Consider the following 19,316-nt stretch of genomic DNA (forward strand, 5'->3'; position numbering starts at 1 on the left):
GACATGTTTTTATTATCATCTTTAAATTATATGCAAAGTTTAAGATAAAAATATTTTATCAACCACTACACACGTCTAATAAAGTTAAGATTAGACCACGAGTACTAATACTTTACCCGTCAGTGGCCGGAGCACTAATTGTACTGAAACGGCCCGGTGATCATCATATTCTAGTGTCCCTATTCGAAGGAAAACAAGATTTGCTTGATATTTGTGACGGACACAAATCTGTCAGGGCATCTCGAATTCCGATCCTTAAACTGTCCATATATGTTCGGACCATGAAAGTCATCCAATAAGGGTCTGTATCAATTCACAAGGAGGTTCGGACATGCTTTTTCTCGCAAACTGGAGACAAACATGAAGGCTTTACGAGCATCCGAACCGTTTCCAACCCTGCTTTTAACCACTCTGGCCTATCAAAAACCCCTCTCTCGCCCGCACACGCTTTCCGTCCAAAACGGTCAACGCCACTCCAGAGCATTAGTGTTGCATTCATGCCCGGCCAGAGCTGACACAACCTCCCGCTGGCGTCGGCGTTGAAGCGGCGTGCCGACCAAGAGAGCGCCGCCCGCGCCGCTTCCTGGTGTAGGCGACTGCTCCGCGTTCAAACAGCACGACGGATCAGAAGAAGGAGATGGCAAACCCATTGCTTCCGGCTGGCTGGTGGCTGGCCGGCAGCCAGCCGTTGGATGACGATGACTAGCCAGCGCCACCCTCCTCCTCCTCTGCGCCACCCTCGCCGGTGCATTGCACCGTGACCATCGGCGAGGCCCAGGCCCATTACATGGACATGCCGTAGGAGGAGCAGTTCCGGAAGGCGCAGGCCGACGCCGCCTGCAACCACCAACTCCTCCAGGAGCACCACTAGGCGAAGGAGCGGCTCAACGCCGGTAGGGCGATTGTGCCGGACCTGGCGGAGCGGGCGGCGCTGCTCGACTCCTACCGCTCCACCTGCGAAATCCCCCTAGCCCACCGGCGGTACCGCCAGCGGGCGGCGGAACTGGCGGCCGCCTACAAGGAGTGCGTCGAGGCGGCGGACGAGGTGTTTGGCGAGACCGACGAGGAGGAGGAGGACATCGCCGGCTCCCCGCGGAGGCCATGCCCCGCCGCCACGGCAACGAAGTTGGCACGTTCGCACGCGTCGCTCGCAGCGAGGAAGAGTAGTGCACGGTAGGTCGCCGCCGCTCGGGTCCCAAGAAGACTACAACTCCTCCCCTCCCGTTCAAGTCAAGCTTGATGGGTTGTGCATCGTCGGCCGATTAGCCGCTTGGCGGCGATGTGAAGACGAACAACTTAATTTTAATGGGTCTTCGGAGAAGGAGGTTATGAAGGTGGAGTTGGAGAGCGCGGAGACGAAACTGAAGAAGGCTTCAGTTCTGGCTGCCCTAACTAACCAAGGTTACAAACTTGATATGCAAAGATATTCTATCACTATTGATGTTGGTATGAAAGGTGCATTAGAAGTGGTATCACTGTTGATTTCGATTGTTGAAATGACGGATTCCTTCTAGTTAGAGCAACTTCAATGGGGTGACACATTTCGTCTGCCCGCGTCCGTTTGGGTCGGCGCGGACAAAAATGGCGGTCCAACGCGTCGACCCAAACGGACGTGCGTCCGTTTTTGATCCGCGGGCGACCCATTCCAGGCCCAATTTTGAGCCGGATTTACGTCGGCGCGGATACGAGATGGACGCGCGCGCCTACTCCTCTCCCCGGGCCGCCTGTCGGTGGCAGTCACCACCATTTCCTCCCCATTTTCCCCAAAAACGCTCCCGCCCGCGCGCGCCCCCGCCCCCCAACCAGCCATGGAGGACGCCATCGACCTCGACCTCAATGCCGCCGCCGGCCTCGCCTCCCTCGCCTCGTCCGGCGTCGTCGCCCGCTCCGGGAAAGGCAAACCTTGTGCCCCGCGCAAGACCGCCACGGCAACCAGCCGAAGAAGGCGCTGACGCCCGAACAACGGGCAAGGGAGTCGGCCAAGAGGAAGGGTCGGAGGCATGCCGCGGACGCAAGGGATGAGGCCGCTGCGCAGGTCGCCGCCGCCGCCGCGCAGCAGGAGTTCACCAACGCCCGCGTCGCCGCAGCAACGAGGGAGACGCTCTACATGCTTGGGGTAAACCCTAGCCAGCAAAACCTCGTCCAAGCCGCCGTCGCCGCGGCCAGCACCGGCTCGTCGGCGTTTCCTCGAATGGTGATGCCCGACTCACCCCGCGCATCAGCTTGCAACCCGATCCCCGGCTTCCACGTCTACCCGCAGGCCTCCCGCCTCTCCGGGGAGTGCTCACCCGACATGAGAGTGGTCGTGCCTTCCACGCCCGCGCCCGCGCCCATCGACCTCAACGCCACCCCGGTGGTCGGTGGCTCGTCGTCCGGCGGCACGAGGAAACGCGCGCGACAGACACTGGCCGACGGTCTCCTGGACGCCCGTAACCTATTCGAGGAAATGTCGTCCGCCGTCGACGAGGACTACATGCAACACCTCATCTTCGAGGGTGGTCGCCGGGCGCTGGCTACGATCCCGAGGAAACGCAAAGCCAGGACGGTCGCGGGGCGTTCACGCTGGCCGCTGGCTATGATCCCGATCAGGCGGCCTTCATGCGTGATCAGGTCAGCATCGACCTGGACGGCTTCCCCCTCGACCATGAGTTCCCGGACGACTATGGGCTAGAGGAAGAGGACGAGTGCGACATCGAAGTGGAGCCTTTGTTCGAGGACGAGCTCGCCAACCAAACCGCCGGTCCTAAGCTGAAGCGCAAGAGCAAGCGCACGAAGGCGTACACAGCTGCCGAGGACAAGCTTCTTTGCGAGTGTTGGCGAGAAATTGGACAAGACCCAAAGACGGGCGCCGAGCAAAAGCATTCAACCTTTTGGACTCGTGTGCACTGCGAGTTTCATGAGCGCAAGAAGTTTCCACCCTACCAATTTATGAGCACGCGCGGGTGGGTCTCCATTTCCAAGCGGTGGAGGGTGATTCAACAAGAGTGCAACAAGTTTTGCGCCACCCTTGAGAGCGTCAAGGCCCACCCCGTGAGCGGCATCGGCGTGCAAGACATGGTATGATAGCAAGCAAGCCGCCCTCTTTTGTGCCATCAAGATCATCCTTTTACGTCTTCATTTTGCTATCACTTGCCCATATGCTTGCATGGAAACATTTTATAGGCATTTCAAGCTTTGGAGGCATTCAAAGTTCAACGCAATGGCAAGTGCTTCAACCTCTCCCATTGCTATCGGGTTATCAAGGACGAAGAGAAGTTCAAGGCACAATATGCCGCGCTCAAGGCACGTGGGGGGAAGGGCGCCGTGGATGATGTTGGGGAGGGCGAGCCGACACGGCCGCGGGGGAAGACCAACTCCAAGAAGGAGGACAAGCGATATACGGCCACCAACGCCTTGATCGCAAGCGTGGACGGCATGATGAATAAGAAGCACTCAAGAGAGGAGGAGCGCCGGCGTTTCAAGGCGGAGCAAATGGATGCTTTCATGGAGATCCAAAGGAGAAGACTTGATCTTGACGCCGAGAAGCAAGCCAAGATGTTCGAGCTCGAGGCGGAGAAGCAAGCCAAGATGCTAGAGATCGAGGCCGCCAACGCCAAGACAAAGGTGAAAGAAGTGGCTCTTGCAAGCATGATGACCGGGGTGGAGATCATGAAGGTGGATCTCAACGCCTTGTCGCCAAGGAAGAGGCCGTGGTTCGAGAAGATGCAGGCCGACATGTTCAAGTTCGACGACGAGTGATCTATGGCGTCGAGGGGCCATCCTTTTTGTATGTCGGCGGGTGTGCCGGCATGACCACGGGAGCCGCAATGGCGTGGTCGAACTCAAGTCCCACCATTTTTTGTGTGCTGGCATGTGTGCCGGCCGGCTGGCAAGTGCGTCAGCATGAACTGTGTTGTTTTCTGAAGCCGGCACTATGCCGGCGCTGACATGATGCCGGCATGAGACATGGCTGCTGGTATGATCGGCCACGGGTCTTTTTTATTTAAAAGTTGAATACAGACATGAAATGGATTGGTGTGTTGGACGCATTGCCGATTCAAATGTAAAACTGGACGAACGACGGGCGGGCGGTCGTCTCAAACCAATAAAAAGCGGACAAATGAGCCGTCCGTTTGGGTCGGCCTGTTATAGTTGCTCTTAAATGAAGCGATCGGTCGAGTGGAGAGAATAATGGCAGGCAGCTCGTCGCATTTGTCCAACTCGGTTTGATTATTTCCTCGCTACGTACACCAAAGCACCAAACCACGAGTGAGGTAGCTAGCTAGCTAGGTGGCGGAGATGATAGGGTGGGGGGACGTGTACAAGGTGGTGTCCGCCATGGCGCCGCTCTACTTCGCCCTGGGCCTCGGCTACGCCTCCGTGCGGTGGTGGAAGTTCTTCACCCGCGACCAGTGCGACGCCGTGAACCGCCTCGTCATCTACTTCGCGCTCCCCTTCTTCGCCTTCGACTTCAACGCCCACGCCGGCACGTTCGCCGCCAGCTACCGCGTCCTGGCCGCCGACGCCGTCGCCAAGCTCGTCGTGGTGCTCGCGGTCGCCGGGTGGGTCGCGTCCTGCCGCTGGAGGCAATGGAGCTGCGCCCCCAAGGCGCCAGCCGCGAGGCCGGCGCGGCCGGGTGGCGGCCGCGGCCCCTCCTACTCGTGGTGCATCACCGGCTACTCGCTGGGCACGCTCAACAACGGGCTCCTCGTGGGCGTGCCGCTGCTGGACGCCATGTACGGCAAGTGGGCGCGCGACATCGTCGTGCAGCTGTCGGTGGTGCAGGCCGTCGTGTGGCTCCCGCTGCTGCTGGTGGTGTTCGAGGCGAGGCAGGCCTGGCTGGAGGTGACGTCGGCGCCGGCACCCGACGGCGCGCGAGAAGAAGGCGATCAGGCAGTGCCTGGGAGCGACGACGTCGACCGGCCAGCGGCAGCCGGGGACGGCCGGAAGACGGCGGCGACGGGGTGGGCGTTCTGGGCGCGGCTGCTGCGGACGGTTGGGCTCAAGGTCGTCGGCAACCCGAACGTGTACGCGAGCCTCCTTGGCGTTCTGTGGTCCTCCGTGGCAAACAGGTACCCCTGCGACACAGCAGATTAGTTAGCGATTTTCTCCCACAAAAAAGTAGAAACAATTTATTCATCCAGGCATTCTATGATTATCAACCTCTGTGTTTTGCAATGATATGTAGGTGGCACCTGGAAATGCCAGGCATCATAGACGGCTCCATTTCGATCATGTCAAGGACCGGCCTTGGAATCGGAATGTTTAACATGGGTATCTACTACTCTCTTCGTTCACAAATACGTACTAACTTTTCTTTTATAAATCAAATGTATATAGACACGTTTAAGTGTATTTATTCATTAATTTTAGTCTTCATGTATCCTATACAGAAATGTCCAAAACGTCTTATATTCTACGACGTGAGAAAAACTAAAAAAGAAAACACGATAATGGAAGTCTTGGGTTTTGGTACCCACATTCTACGACAACTTATCACGCTCTAGTTTGTTTAATTAGTTGGTCGATCACACTTTTGCCGTATATTCTCTGCCTCGTGAGTCATGACTCATGACCCATGTGTCCACGGAAACATCTTCTTTAGCTAAACTTGTCACGCTTTTGTGGCAACTCATCTTTTGGCCAACTTTGCCACAAACGAACTTAGGCCAAATCGTGCCTGAAAACCAAAACGTCTAAAGTGGCTAAACAATCTTTTTTAGCTAAACTTGTCACGCTTTTGTGGCAACTCATCGTTTGGCCAACTTTGTCACAAATGAGCTTAGGCCGAAATGTGGTTGAAAACCAAAACATCTAAAGTGACTAATCGACTGTCTGTTACTTAAATTCTGGTCCTTTTAAAAGGTAATTAGCAAATCACAATCAAAATTTTATTTCTTATAAAATACGTACACAACCTGAACTACTTTGAAAAATGTTAGCAGAATCCCTACTGTACACTGGCGCCCCGCCCTCCCCCAAAAGTGCAAACAATTTTTGACTATGTATATTAAGCTTTTTTTTGGTACATTCCATTAGTGAAGTATAGTGACTTTAGAGCACCACATCGATTTACCGTGAGGATATATTGATATCTCCTTTTAGTGATGCGGTAAAGGAACAGAAAGTATCCCACACCTACTTCCTCATAGGTGACCCTGGGTTATCAAACTACGAGAGGAAGTCTTCCTTGAAGTGATGGTCTCTAACAAGATTTTGTTAAAGGATCAATTCTATCTTTTTACTAGATCAATCAAGCAAATGATGATTCAAACACTAGTAATAAAAATAGGTACGGATATGAGGTTTTAATGCTTACAACCATGTATTTCCGTTGGGACCAAATATGATCTTAATTTATGCACTGGAAGCAGTGGCGGCGCCAGGTTCTAGAGGGTGGGTATTCATTTTGGAGGAGGGTATTCATTTTGCCCAAATCATCACTGTTTTGCAAAAAAAAAGTCGCTTGTTTTATATAAAATTTCAATGGTTTGTCAAAATCTTGGGTATTCAACCGAATACCCAAAAAGACCCATGGCGCCGCCCCTGACTGGAAGTCACCCATCGAGATGTGCTTATTACTAACCGAAGTGGGGGATGTGTCCAAATAACATCCTGACCAGCACGAGTCCTGCATCAAGAATCGGTTGACCTACCGCAGGCCCTACTGCAGGCTCAAATGGATGTATCTAGAAATGAAATACATCTAGATATATTCATTTCGGCGACAACTAATATGGGACGAAGAGTGTGTAACACTGAGCACACACAATAGTGGGCCTTATATTTCAGAAAGGGGGGAGTAAATAGTAATGAATATAATTCAAAACAATATTGAGATCAACGAGGAATTAACTGATTGATCGTGAATGACACCGATCTGACGCTTGTATTGTAGGCTTGTTCATCGGTCTGCAGGACAAGCTCGTCGTGTGCGGGCCTGGATTAACCTCGTTGGGCATGGCGATGAGGTTTGTCGCTGCGCCAGCCGCCACCATGATTGGAGCGCTACTTTTGGGACTACGTGGCGACCTTCTGCGTGTTGCCATCTTACAGGTAACAATAGATAAATATTGCAGGTTATAAGTTCACAACTGATGTTAATATCGTTTTCTTCTCTTTTTTGTTGCTAATTGAGCCAAATATCCAGATCAATAGTAATAACTCACTTCGTTCCTATTGGTAGGCTGCACTGCCTCAGTCCATCGGGACATTTATCTTTGCGCGAGAGTATGACCTGCATGCCAATATACTCAGTACCGCGTAAGTAAACTGGCGATCTCGCATGTCATGGTGATTAGAGTACTCCATTAATTGTTTATGCATATCAACCACATTGTTCTTTCCTGAACACGAGGATAACAACTAAAACCGCTCTTTGCTTCTTCTTCTTTTTCTTTTTGCAGGGTGATAGTCGGCACGTTGGCTTCGCTGCCTGTTTTAGCCACATATTATGTTGTTTTAGGGCTCATGTGATTATGTTATATGTTCCTCTTCTAGTTTATCTTGCGGGTTTGTTATATATGTATGTGTGCCTACAAGATGTAGCAATTTTTTTATGTTTACGTCAACAAGAATTGCATGTGCTTTGGCCGTTCTTTTCTTTAGGAAATGCCATCATGGCTAATTGTATTAATATCAAATAATAATAGTTATCGCGAGTATCCTCTATATCACTAAGCTCATTCAGTTGAGGTCTCTAATTAGAATTGGGTCACCCGATTTTGATCGGGTCAACAATTTCTCAATGCTCTCTCACTCAATTCTTTTATACTATACACTATGCTCCCTAAGTTTTAAGATGTCACAATTAATTGAAGTATTCAATTTAGAATTTGGTCAACCTATTTTAACCGGGTCAACACTTTCTCAATCTCTTCCATTCAATTCTTTTAATTCACTATATTCTTTAACTTTGAAGCTCTTTCATTCAATTGAGGTATTCAATTTTGGATTTGGTTTACGATTTTGACTGGGCCAGCGATCTTTCTTGGGGAGAAATGATTGCCGAGGAGGTTGAACAGATGATAATCAGGTGGAACATACAGAGACCGATATGTGTACCAAAATGTTGGGTAACATCTTGAGGGTAAGCTATATGAATGTTAATGATGAGGTGTGGTGCCCACTATTTTCATATTAGATGCATTGTTTCAATATTCAAGTTTCCAATTGTACGTTGAAAAAAAATCTCAAGTGTTTGAGATACTTCTGTTTTTCTTTTCGAAAACCATCATAAGGTTCTAATCTCATTTTTAAGTTGTCTGTGAAGTATGAAGTATGCATTAGGAAAATGCCACATATAATTAGTGGCTATGTATTTCGTCATTTCGTGGGAGGCATGTTAACAATCTTATGTTGTCTTATAATTTGTCTTGAATTTTTCATTTCATAATTTATCTTGAAAGTTTCCTACCAAAAACTTAAATATTTCCTAATTGTACTCAAGTCTGTGCGGGTTTATATTTTTGTTTCTGTGTTTTTGGTATGCTATATTCCATGTTGGTCCTAACCACCGGAAAGTGCAGTCTATATTAATGTTGAGGCAACATTACTCTTCTTCTTAAGTGGGGTTGTGCGTCATGACCAGGGACAACATGGGCAATTGATTAGCTGCTTGTAGTCGACTACTTGATGAGGTTTATGACATCACCAATCACATAAGCACTTACCATCAGGTGTGCATTGACCCTTGAGAACGCTTGAACAACATCATATTGGCTTGTGATTGTCTTTCCGTGGTTGAGAGCACCAATTCCTCCACTATCGACCAATCACTGGTTGGTGTCGGTATGGAGGATATCAAAGCCATGTCATGCTCTTTGGCATAAATGACTTGTTCTCGCATTAGTATCTTAGCTCATGATTTGAAATTTTTGTATGTTCTTTTTGTAATGTTGTTCGCGAGTGCACCAGTGTCATTTTTATAGATGAAGACATGTGTTGCACGTGCACATTTACTAGTTAGTACAAAAATGAATTGAGAGGTATTGCATGTCTCCTTATTTACTTTCAGTAATTGAGTAGTGTCTATGTTCAAATATTCATTAATTACTTATAAAAGGAATGAAAAGATCGTATAAGTAGAAAGTGTTAAATTAAATGGATCCGAATAATTTTCTTCATATCTTTCCCGTTATTCTCATGCAGAGCATTACATGCTTCGGAAAAGAATTCTATTAGACCAGGTCTCACGCGAGACCCATCCTGATGGATGACACATGGCACTCACAAATCACAAAGCATCCCCCACCCCCACTTAAAATCAGGGGGAGAGAGATTAGATACTTTGTGATTTGTGAATGCCACGTGTCATCCATCAGGATGGGTCTCACCTGCTAACCGTGAGACCTGATCTCATATAATTTTTTTCCACATGCTTCCATTTCTACCTTTCTCGAGAAGTTTATAAGATGACAATATGCTCCATGCATCCTTCACATAATATACGGGATTGTTTCCTAGCCACGCACAAGAGAGATTTGCAACAAGAAAAGAGGTGTTGTTGTTTTAGCGTGGCAGTTTGTAATGGATGCACGGGCTATGGGTGTTTGTTTCGTTTTGCTGCTTCTGTTGCTGGGAAATCCAACTCCGGCAGGTGTGTGTATTTTTTCTTTTCTTTTGTTATCCTTCGTCCCAAGTAGATGTTGTTGAGTAGGAGATGACTAGTAGAAAAAGGAGATGACTAGTTTCATTTAGACAGACGTGCAAATTTTGTTGCACACCCTACAATTTTTACACCCGTTTTACAGGCACATATATAGCCTTCACAGTAATGTTATGCTTATGTTTGCCACATAGCGTTGTGTCGAGGATGGTGACAATGGATTGATCTTCTGCACCAAAATCCTTTGCAAGTGGACCTGCGGTTCCATAGTGAAAGAACGGGGTGGTGCTTATTACAAGGACGCTCATTGTGATGGACGCAATTGCAACTGTACAGTTTGCTTCAAGGAGTAAAACAATACTATAGGATAGTGAGTTTATACTATTTATGGAGTATATTCCAAGATAAAAATGTCATTCTTGAATGAGAAAATAAATAAATAAACATACTCCCTCCATTTCAGTTTACAAGTCCTGCGCGTATACCTAGGTTGCCAATTTTATCACCTTAATATAAATTATATAACACAAAAATTATAGTGTTTGAAAATAGAACATCTGAAGTTTATAGTGATATATTTTTTATAATATATGACTTGTATTAGGTTGGTCAAATTGACGACCTAGGGACACGCGCACGCCCTGTAAACTGAAAAAAGTAGTATTGTGTTATTTTGATTATGTTATGGTTTGTTTCATTGGGAAGTAGATGTATACTCGTTTGTCATTTACTATTATGTTGTGGTTTATTTTAATTATGTTGTGGCCCGCCTTGTCGCCTCTGTCTGTAAAACTGTAAAGTCAACGCTCCGCCGATTCTCCTTAAATTTTTGAGGGATCATAGATTTTGGGGAAGTTCTAGGTAGGAGTTAATTCCTCAAACAAAACTTCTTCCCCTAAAAATACAAAAATTCTTTTAGGGGAATAAAGCTTGGGAAGGGCTAGAGACGCTTTTAGAATGGAATGGGTTAGTAAAACCCTTTACGGTGAGCCGAGGTAAAGACACATACATCATTGTTAGAATAAACCGAGGTATATCGTCGATCATCCGAGGATCGAGCAATCACACACAAGCACGACACCGAGATTTGTTAACGAGATTCACCGATATGGCTACATCATCGGGGCCTGACTATGAGCGCTCCTTCCCATGACACTGCTACAATACCGCACCCGGTCGCCCTGGACACCGGCACATGCCGCTGGCTTCCCCTGCGTTCCGGTGCTATTATGTTGGCATAGGTTATATCCTGTGTCTACCACCGCTATTTATGAGAGGCCTAGGATACAAGTGTTCTACTTGGACATGACTACATATTCTATATAAACACAATACAACTACAAGTCCAACTGTAACCTACCCTTGTACACAATATTCGACACAACTCCAACAAACTCCACCTTGGCAAATATTCTCCACCACCCTGAATTTGTCAATGCATCAAACTTTCATATACATTGGACTTGAGTTTATCCCATGAGCACCGCTGCTACTCCAAAGACTGTATGTGACTCCACCTGCAACTTGTAGTCCCTTCTTTTCTTGACCACAATCAACACTCGAGCAAAATTAAGTTCCTCTTTACTCTAGTTTGTGCTCCCAACTTACAGAGTATCCGTCCAACGCCATCACACACTGATCACTGACCTGCGTGAAAGTGAATAACTCACATATTGAGTGTCACACATAAGAGTTACCTGAACACAACATCACTGTTCCTTTGACTCTGAAACTTGAAGGAATTTCACCATTGCTTGTAGTCACCCTGAGTCAAATTCGCAGTTGTCTCACCACATGTATGACCACCAGAGCTCTGGCCTATCTCCATGCCCCGTGCTAACCACACGCCTTGCTGCAATTACCGCGTCGAGCCTCCGCTGTCCCGGTCGAGTCTCAAGGGCTGCTAACCCACACCACTCAACCCCCACTGCAGAGTACCACCGATCATCACCGATCGATGATGAGTTTCACGCTTCCATCAGACCATTGGGCTCCAGTCCAAACTGCATGTCACTCGCTTTTCCCCCTTGCTGAATAGGCTTCGATTCCCTGTCGACTTACGCCGTAGCCTCTCAATCCAGCTCCACCTTCAACATGACTCCATGGTAGATGATTAGTCCACCAACGCGCCTCATCGACTTCAAGCTCCATGTATACACCATCTTGAATCAATCCCGCGCCATAGTCTTGTCGAAGCCGCACAAGCCTCGGGCCTGCGCCACGTGTTTCCACGCCCCAGAAGTGGGTCACCATCGGCATCATGCTCCTATGTCGTCGCCGCCGATCCTACCACCGTCTTCTGTACCAACCGACTTGCGTCGATCTGTCAGACTATCTAGTCCGACCCAGCCAAACTTTTCAGACTGCAACCATCTGCAACTCCTCACAGTCCTCATCGTCCATCTGGCCTGACACCCCGCAATGCCTTCAAGCATCCATATTGTGCCAACAAATTTTCATTCGCGTCTTCCATAACCTAAGGTTTTCAGTTCCTTCGAATTTCTCCACCTCAAACCTGATATCCATTGGCATCATGGTTCTTTGTACGATTGACCCTGTGAAACATTATCCAAACTTTGCACGTGATGCCCCAAATACACGAACAAAACCTCCATGTACTATTAACGAAACCAAATATTTCTTTGCCTTCACGTGATGGCTCCCTTTGGCTCAACTCCTGATGCTAGCTTTGCTTCGTCAATGTCCTTGCTTTTCGATGTACCAATAGTACTGTTCTGTATGTTGCCTTGATGTTGCACGCCTGCGGCCCAGACATGAGGGACTCGGTCCCTTTTTTCTTAAACAAATCTCAAGTCTCAGCATCCCTTTGCCTCAGCCTTCGTCCGCTTCGCAACCGCAAGCTAACATGTTGCACAGGCCATCAACAGCGAACGCCCTAGGGCGTGTTTGGTTACCTGGGTGGCTATAGACTGCATCGCATGAGGGATTCTGGGTGAGCTTGGCCTGGTTGAGCTGATGCAAAGATGAGCTAAGATGTGTGTTTGGTGGACCGTATGGTATGGATGCATGAGAGATGCTATATACAATAGATGTTGTTTGGTAGGCTATGTTTGAGATTCGTTCCGTTAACTTTTCTCTTTCAATTTTAAGCATTCCAACTGAATCTAGACCATTTCATGGACAAAAAAGCAATTATGATGAAATCTGAACCAAAACAATCAAAACATTTTCTCCAATCTGACAATTAGATGGTAGTGAAGAGGGAGACAGCAACCAGGAGGAGATGCCAGCGGCGGAGACAGCAAGACGATGCTAGTTGCCGGTCGCGACGTGCAGGTGCTCCCCTTCCCTCCCCTTCTTCATCTCGATGTGTGGCGGGCGGCGTGGCTAGCTCCGGTGAACTCGTTCGCAGGCATGGCGAGCGTCGGCGTGGCCATCGGTGTTGTTCGGCGGCGGCGGCGGATCCCGACGATGTTGAAGAAGGGCGGCGAGCCCTTGACGCGGGCGTGCAGGAGCACCGGCGGATTCGATCTACGGCGAGGGAGTTCGCACCGGTGGTAGACGTGGGGATCATAAGGCGGCCGCGGCGATTGGTTGGTGTGCTCGATGGGATCGGAAGCGTGAGAGATAGAGAAAGGAAAGGGCGGAGCGATGCATGCGCGAGCATGGCTGCGGGATACTCCCGATTCTCGCGTTTCACTCAGCCTGGCTGAGAGGGCCTCTTTTGCATCTGACGGGCCAGGCTGAGAGGGTCGTGTCGTGGTTCTAAGACTGACAGTTGAGTAGGGGTGAGAATGTAGAGGCAAGATCCTAGCTATGGAGGAGTTGTACACACGAGTTTTACGAGTTCAGGCCCTTCTCGGAGGAAGTAACACCCCTACGTCTCGGAGCCCTGAGGCGGTCGACTGAATATATGTGTGTGAATTACAGAAAGTGTGAACCCTTGTCCCAGAGGAGGGGGGTGGCTTATATAGAGTGCGCCAGGACCCCAGCTCCCCTCTGTTACACAGGGTTCAATGCTCATAAAGGTAGGGCATTACTGGTAACGTCTATAATAAAGTGTTATAAATGCCCATAAAGCTATGGTTTAAGTCATGACCGTTGCAGAGTGGAGGGTTTCTCATCTTCTGGTGGTCGAGTGTCTTCAAGGTGGTCGAGTGAGCACATCTTCATGGTCGAGTGGATGATGTTTTCTCTTCGACTGCTTCTGATTCTTTGTAGAGATGTCCTTGGGGAGGGTATGTTGGACAGATCCATGACCCTACCCTAGGTACATAGCTTCATCATTAGCCCCCGAATGGATCAGGGTTTGAGTGGGAAAGGAGTTGGGAACACTTCCGACCCATTCTTTATGCTATGAGTATATCTCATTCTGGAACAATGAGTTGAGGTGAGGACGTCGACTCCTTTCTCAGTCGCCTTGGTCCATTCTTGGTTTTTGTCGAGTGAATTTTTACGGTAGGATTCCGAATGATGATGTAGAGGATGTTTGTCTTCAGTTTGACAGGTTGTTCTGCTCTCCGCGGATCTCGCGGGATTCGAATTTTGGGAAGTGCGCCAGACGGACGGAACCGAGGTTATCGGGACGGATTAGGCAAGTCTCCTCGATCCTCGTGCCACCTTTTTCGCCACGGATCTCGCGGGATTTGTTTAGATCGCCTGGGTCCACCAGTCAATCACTCGGGCGACGACCTTATAAAAGGCCCCGGACCAGGCCTTTGCCCCGTGCGCTCCCATTCTCTCTTCTTCTTCTCCCAATCTCTCCACCACGCTCGCTTCCGCCCTTGTCGCCGGACCTTTTCTCGAGTTCGACCCGTCGCCATGGGCAAGGAGAGGACGGTGGCGCTGGAACGCGCGAAGAAGGCGACGACGAAGGCGAAGGGCAAGCGGACCAGCCGGGGCGGATCCTCGTCGAGATCTGGCCTGCCGGCGGGATGGATCCAGGGCGACTCGATTCGCTCGACAATCACCCAGGACGACCTCGACGACCTGGTGGAGGGGGACTGATCCCCCACAAGTCGGCACGGCTCCCGGGGAACGAAACCGAGCCGCAGTCGAGGGAGGGTGAGTTTGTTCTCCTCGCCACCCACGTAGATTGCGGATTCTCACTGCCTCCCCATCCTTTCTTCCGGGGTTTTTTGAACTTCTTTGGGGCCCAACTCCACCATTTCACTCCAAACACCGTAGTCTATCTGGCCGCTTTTGTATCGATGTGCGAAAACTTCTTGGGCTATCGACCACACTGGGGCATTTTCAAACACATCTTCACCTGCCGATCCCAGTCGGTCAAAAAGGCCAAGTCGAGTGATGAGAAGACACAAGTGATCCAGATGTGCGGGGGTCTGGGGATCCAGATGAGGAGTAAGAGTACTTTCCCAGCCATGATTCTTCCCGACTCGGTCTGGGGCTGGCAGTCGACTTGGTTCTACTGCAAGGATCAGCCGACCCCGGGTCAGTCGACTGGACTTCCACCCTTTTCCTTGGCTCGAGTGGAGAAGCCCGCCCCCTGAAGGTCGTTCCAGAAGAGAAGGCGCATGTCAAGGTGCTGGTCGAGCGGGTCGTCCAGCTTGTCCGCGACGGGGTGACCGGGATGGACCTGCTGGAGGTCTTTCTCGATCGACGCATCCAACCTCTTCAGGCGCGCGATCATCCAATGTGGATGTACTCTGGGCTCGAGGATTCTACTCGGATCCACCCGGAGGACGTCAGCGAGGATACCTTGGAGAAGTGGTTGATGGGGATCACCAGCAACAAAGACAACCCTCGGGGGTCTAGGAGGGTGATTCCATTCGACAACTCGCACCAGCCGGAGCAGGTATAATTCTGTCTTATCAAGTATCTTTTCGATTCACCGAGTGATATCTTGTTTATGGTCGATTGAATTTCCTTTGATCGTTGTCCTTTCAGGCCCTCATCGACATGTACTCAATGCCCAACGGAGTGCAGGACCAAGAGGCCGAGGAAGAAGGGAGCAGTGGCGAGAGCGGCGAGGAGCATTCGGAGGCCGAGGAAGACGAGGAGAGCGACAAATCAACTGATGACGAAGAAGTCGACTCGCCTCCTCGCGGGGAGAGGAGATCCAAACATGCCCACGACCCGGCGAGCACTCCGGACTTGGTGGCCGCGCCGACTGGTCAGTCTTCGAAGCGTCCTAGGATGTCTTCCCCGACGCCGACTGAAAAGGCTCCAAAGCAGTCCAAAGTTGCGCCGCCTCCAGCGCCGAAAGCGCCGAAAGCTACCTCCTCCAAGCCGCCAAAAGCTTTACCCAGGATCAAAGTGACCGTTCCTACTATCTCCGAGTAACCATCTGACTTGTCATTCTCGTCGACTCAATTAACTGGACATAACCGATTGAATGCAGGTCTTTGCAGTGCTGCTACGTCAGGAACCTCTTCCCTCCAATACCGGGATGAGGAAATGGAAGATGCGGTAACCTCCAACCCAGGTATAAACTCTTGCAATTTTGTTCTTGATTCTTTAGTCGATTGCGTTCGAGTGGCTCACTTGGGGTCGAATGATCTGCCTTGCAGCTCCACCCAACGTCATAGATCTTCCAGATGACGATGAAGATGTGGCTCTTAAGCCCAGGAAAAGCAAGAAGGTAACTGCTGGTAGGATGTCTCGGCAAGAACCCACTACGACACCTCCCGTCCGTCAACCTGAAGACGTGGGCAGGGCTTCTGTGACCTTCGCCGCACCTTTGTCGAGTGGGCCTCCCGCACCGTCGACTGCACCTGTAATTCCTTCGGCTGTCCAACTCCATGCCACGGAGCTCCAAGCTGCCTCACCTGGGTCGTCTGCCCACTTTTTCACCAGCTACCCCATCCCGGACAACCAGTCGGAAGCGGCTGCGGAAGCCATCCGACAAGCTGACATGATGATGGAGCGGGTGAAGACAGTGCATGAGAACAGCCAGGCTGCCTACGACGCCAGCGCTGCTCTCCGGGCCAATGTCCAGGTGAGTAAAGTTTCCAACTGGTTTTGCTCTATGAGGAAATGTTACTCGAAAAATCTTCTTCTACACAATCTCCTGTTGTTTGCGTCGAATTAGAGCACCCACTAGGTGTTTTGTTGATTTTGGTAGTTTCGCTCTTCTAGTCGGCCTGGGCGAGTGGAATCAGAACTGGTGGGGGCACACTAAGTGCACCCACTGGGTGTAGTCCCCGAGACCGCGGTCGACTGCTAGCAGTCGACTGGGGTCTGAGTTCTTCTTTCCTTTCTTTTTTACTCCTTACACTCGACTCAGGCGGACCGGTCGAGTAGTTTCGTTCTTCCACTCGGTCTGGGCGAGTGGGATCTGAACCGGTGGGGGCACGCCAAGTGCACCCACTGGGTGTAGTCCCCAAGACCGCAGTTGACTGCTGGCAGTCGGCTGGGGTCTGAGCAGTTTTTTTTTGAGTTGAGTCTTAGTCAGCGGGGGCACGCCAAGTGCACACGCTGGGTGTAGCCCCTGAGACCGCAGTCTATTGTGTGCAGATGGCTGGGGTCTAAGCAAACTTCTTTAGGTTTTATTCACTCGGAAGTAAACAACCTTTGATCTTATCGACTGATCCGTCTTTTGCCTTCTGCAGAAGTCTTGCACTCTTATTTCTAAGTTTGCTGAGCTTGAGGAGAAGCAGAGGCAACTCAACCTCGACTTGGAATTAGCCCAGCAGAATCTGAAGAAAGCTCAGGACGAAGCCGCTGGTATGGAAGGTAACTGACTGTCGACTGACTTTCAATACATTTCTTTGATCTCTTCTTTGATTCGATTGCTTCTTTTGCAGAGAAAATGAAGTTGGCTCTGGAGAAGAAGGACTCGGACCTCGCCGCCGCGCAAAAAGCAGCTCAAGATAAAACTGCTCTCGCGGACCAGAAGCTTGCTTCAATCGGAACGCTGGAAGGAGAGGTGACCAAACTGAAATCTTGTCTTAATGAAGCTAACCGCGAAGTGACCAGTCTGAAGAAGGACAAGGTCGCCCTGAATGAAAAGCTGGAGTCTGCGATCCGCAAGAGGAATGGCACGGAAGCTTAGGACTCTTGCCAAGAAGCTTTATCTCACGCTGGAAGGTATTTCTTTTAATCCGACTGTGTTGATGCTTGCGATCGGATCTTGCTCGGTCGATTGACTAATTTTTGCTGCAGAATTCTGTCAAGACTTCGACGAGGAAACTGGAAGGGTCGAGTCGGGTCTGGACCCTATCGCTTCTCTAGTCTGCGACGAAACTGCAATGAACATGCTCCGACTGGAGTCCCGTATCGCCAGCGCCATAAGCTACCTCGCGCGCCTGAAGGAGGTAGTCTCCCGAATCGACTCATCGCTTTGTCCGGGGGCGGCGCTTCAGAATGACCTGGAATCCTTGATGACTCAACTGAACGAGATCCCTGACCGAGTGCAAGAATGAAAGAAATCCTCCGCCCGGTGTGGTGCTGATGTGGCGTTGTCCTTGGTGCGAGTCCATTGCAAGGAAGCTCGTGAAGACAAGCTGGCTGCGATGAAAATTGCTAACACCAAAAAGCATGAGTTCCAGTCCTTCATGGAGACTTTCATTGCTGCCACCACTCGGATTGCTGATGGGATCGACCTGGACTCATTTGTGGCGCATGCCAGCCCTCCTCCGGCCGAGTGAACAAACTTTTGAAACTTGAATCTGCTTTAAATTTGCCTCGGAATGCCAAGTGATTGATGTAACCGTTGAACTCCTTCGGGCTTGATGCCCGAGCACTTTTGATTTGCTGCTTGGAACTTTTAGGATTTATCTGAATTTGGTTTATCTCCGAATGTGCTTGCGTTTGCCTTCGAATGGACTTTGCTCATTGCTTGAAATAGTCTTTGTGCTGGAGATGCAGCTCTGAGGGGGCAGCTCTAGTCGACCCGCGCTTCGTCGTCCTCACGGATAGGGATGGAGCAGACGTTGTACTTGTGTCGTAGCTCCGAAGGAGAAGGTTGCAGTCGACCTGCACCTCGTCGTCCTTGCGGATAGGGATGGAGCGGACGTTGTACTTGTGCCATAGCTCCAAAGGAGAAGGTTGCAGTCGACCTGCACCTCGTCATCCTGACGGATAGGGATGGAACGGACGTTGTACTTGTGCCATAGCTCCGAAGGAGAAGGTTGCAGTCGACCTGCACCTCGTCATCCTTGCGGATGGGGATGGAGCGGACGTTCTACTTGTGCCGCAGCTCCAAAGGAGAAGGTTGCAGTCGACCTGCACCTCGTCATCCTTACGGATAGGGATGGAACAGACGTTGTACTTGTGCCGCAGCTCCGAAGGAGAAGGTTGCAGTCGACCTGCACCTCGTCATCCTTGCGGATGGGGATGGAGCGGACATTGTACTTGTGCCACAGCTCCGAAGGAGAAGGTTGCAGTCAACCTGCACCTCGTCATCCTTGCGGATAAGGATGGAGCGGACATTGTACTTGTGCCGCAGCTCCGAAGGTGAAGGTTTCAGTCGACATGCACCTCGTCATCCCCGTGGATAGGGATATGTTTCAAACTTAGGCGAGTACTGGACTGTAGCTAAGTCTCCTAGTGAGAGAACTTAGGCGAGTGCTGGACTGCAGCTAAGCCCCCGAGTGGGAGGGTTGCTCTCCACTCGGTAGGATTTTTTCAAACTTAGGCGAGTACTAGACTGTAGCTAAGTCTCCTAGTGGGATAACTTAGGCGAGTGCTGGACTGCAGCTAAGCCCTCGAGTGGGAGGGTTTCTCTCCACTCGGTAGGATTTTTTCAAACTTAGGCGAGTACTGGACTGCAGCTAAGTCTCCTAGTGGGAGAACTTAGGCGAGTGCT

General features: G+C 50.2%; 1 protein-coding gene across 1 annotated transcript; it reads left to right on the top strand.

The window, feature by feature from the left end:
- Window positions 1–4,192: 4,192 nt before the first annotated feature.
- LOC119297591 (probable auxin efflux carrier component 5b) lies at window positions 4,193–7,654 on the top strand. Its single transcript, XM_037575322.1, has 5 exons — window positions 4,193–5,051; window positions 5,168–5,253; window positions 6,878–7,035; window positions 7,166–7,242; window positions 7,386–7,654. The coding sequence occupies exons 1-5, from the start codon at window positions 4,279–4,281 to the stop codon at window positions 7,453–7,455; spliced, it is 1,164 nt and encodes a 387-aa protein (XP_037431219.1). The 5' UTR covers window positions 4,193–4,278; the 3' UTR covers window positions 7,456–7,654.
- Window positions 7,655–19,316: the final 11,662 nt, after the last annotated feature.

This window comes from Triticum dicoccoides, chromosome 5A (genome assembly GCF_002162155.2).
Source record: "Triticum dicoccoides isolate Atlit2015 ecotype Zavitan chromosome 5A, WEW_v2.0, whole genome shotgun sequence".
Classification (NCBI taxonomy): domain Eukaryota; kingdom Viridiplantae; phylum Streptophyta; class Magnoliopsida; order Poales; family Poaceae; genus Triticum; species Triticum dicoccoides.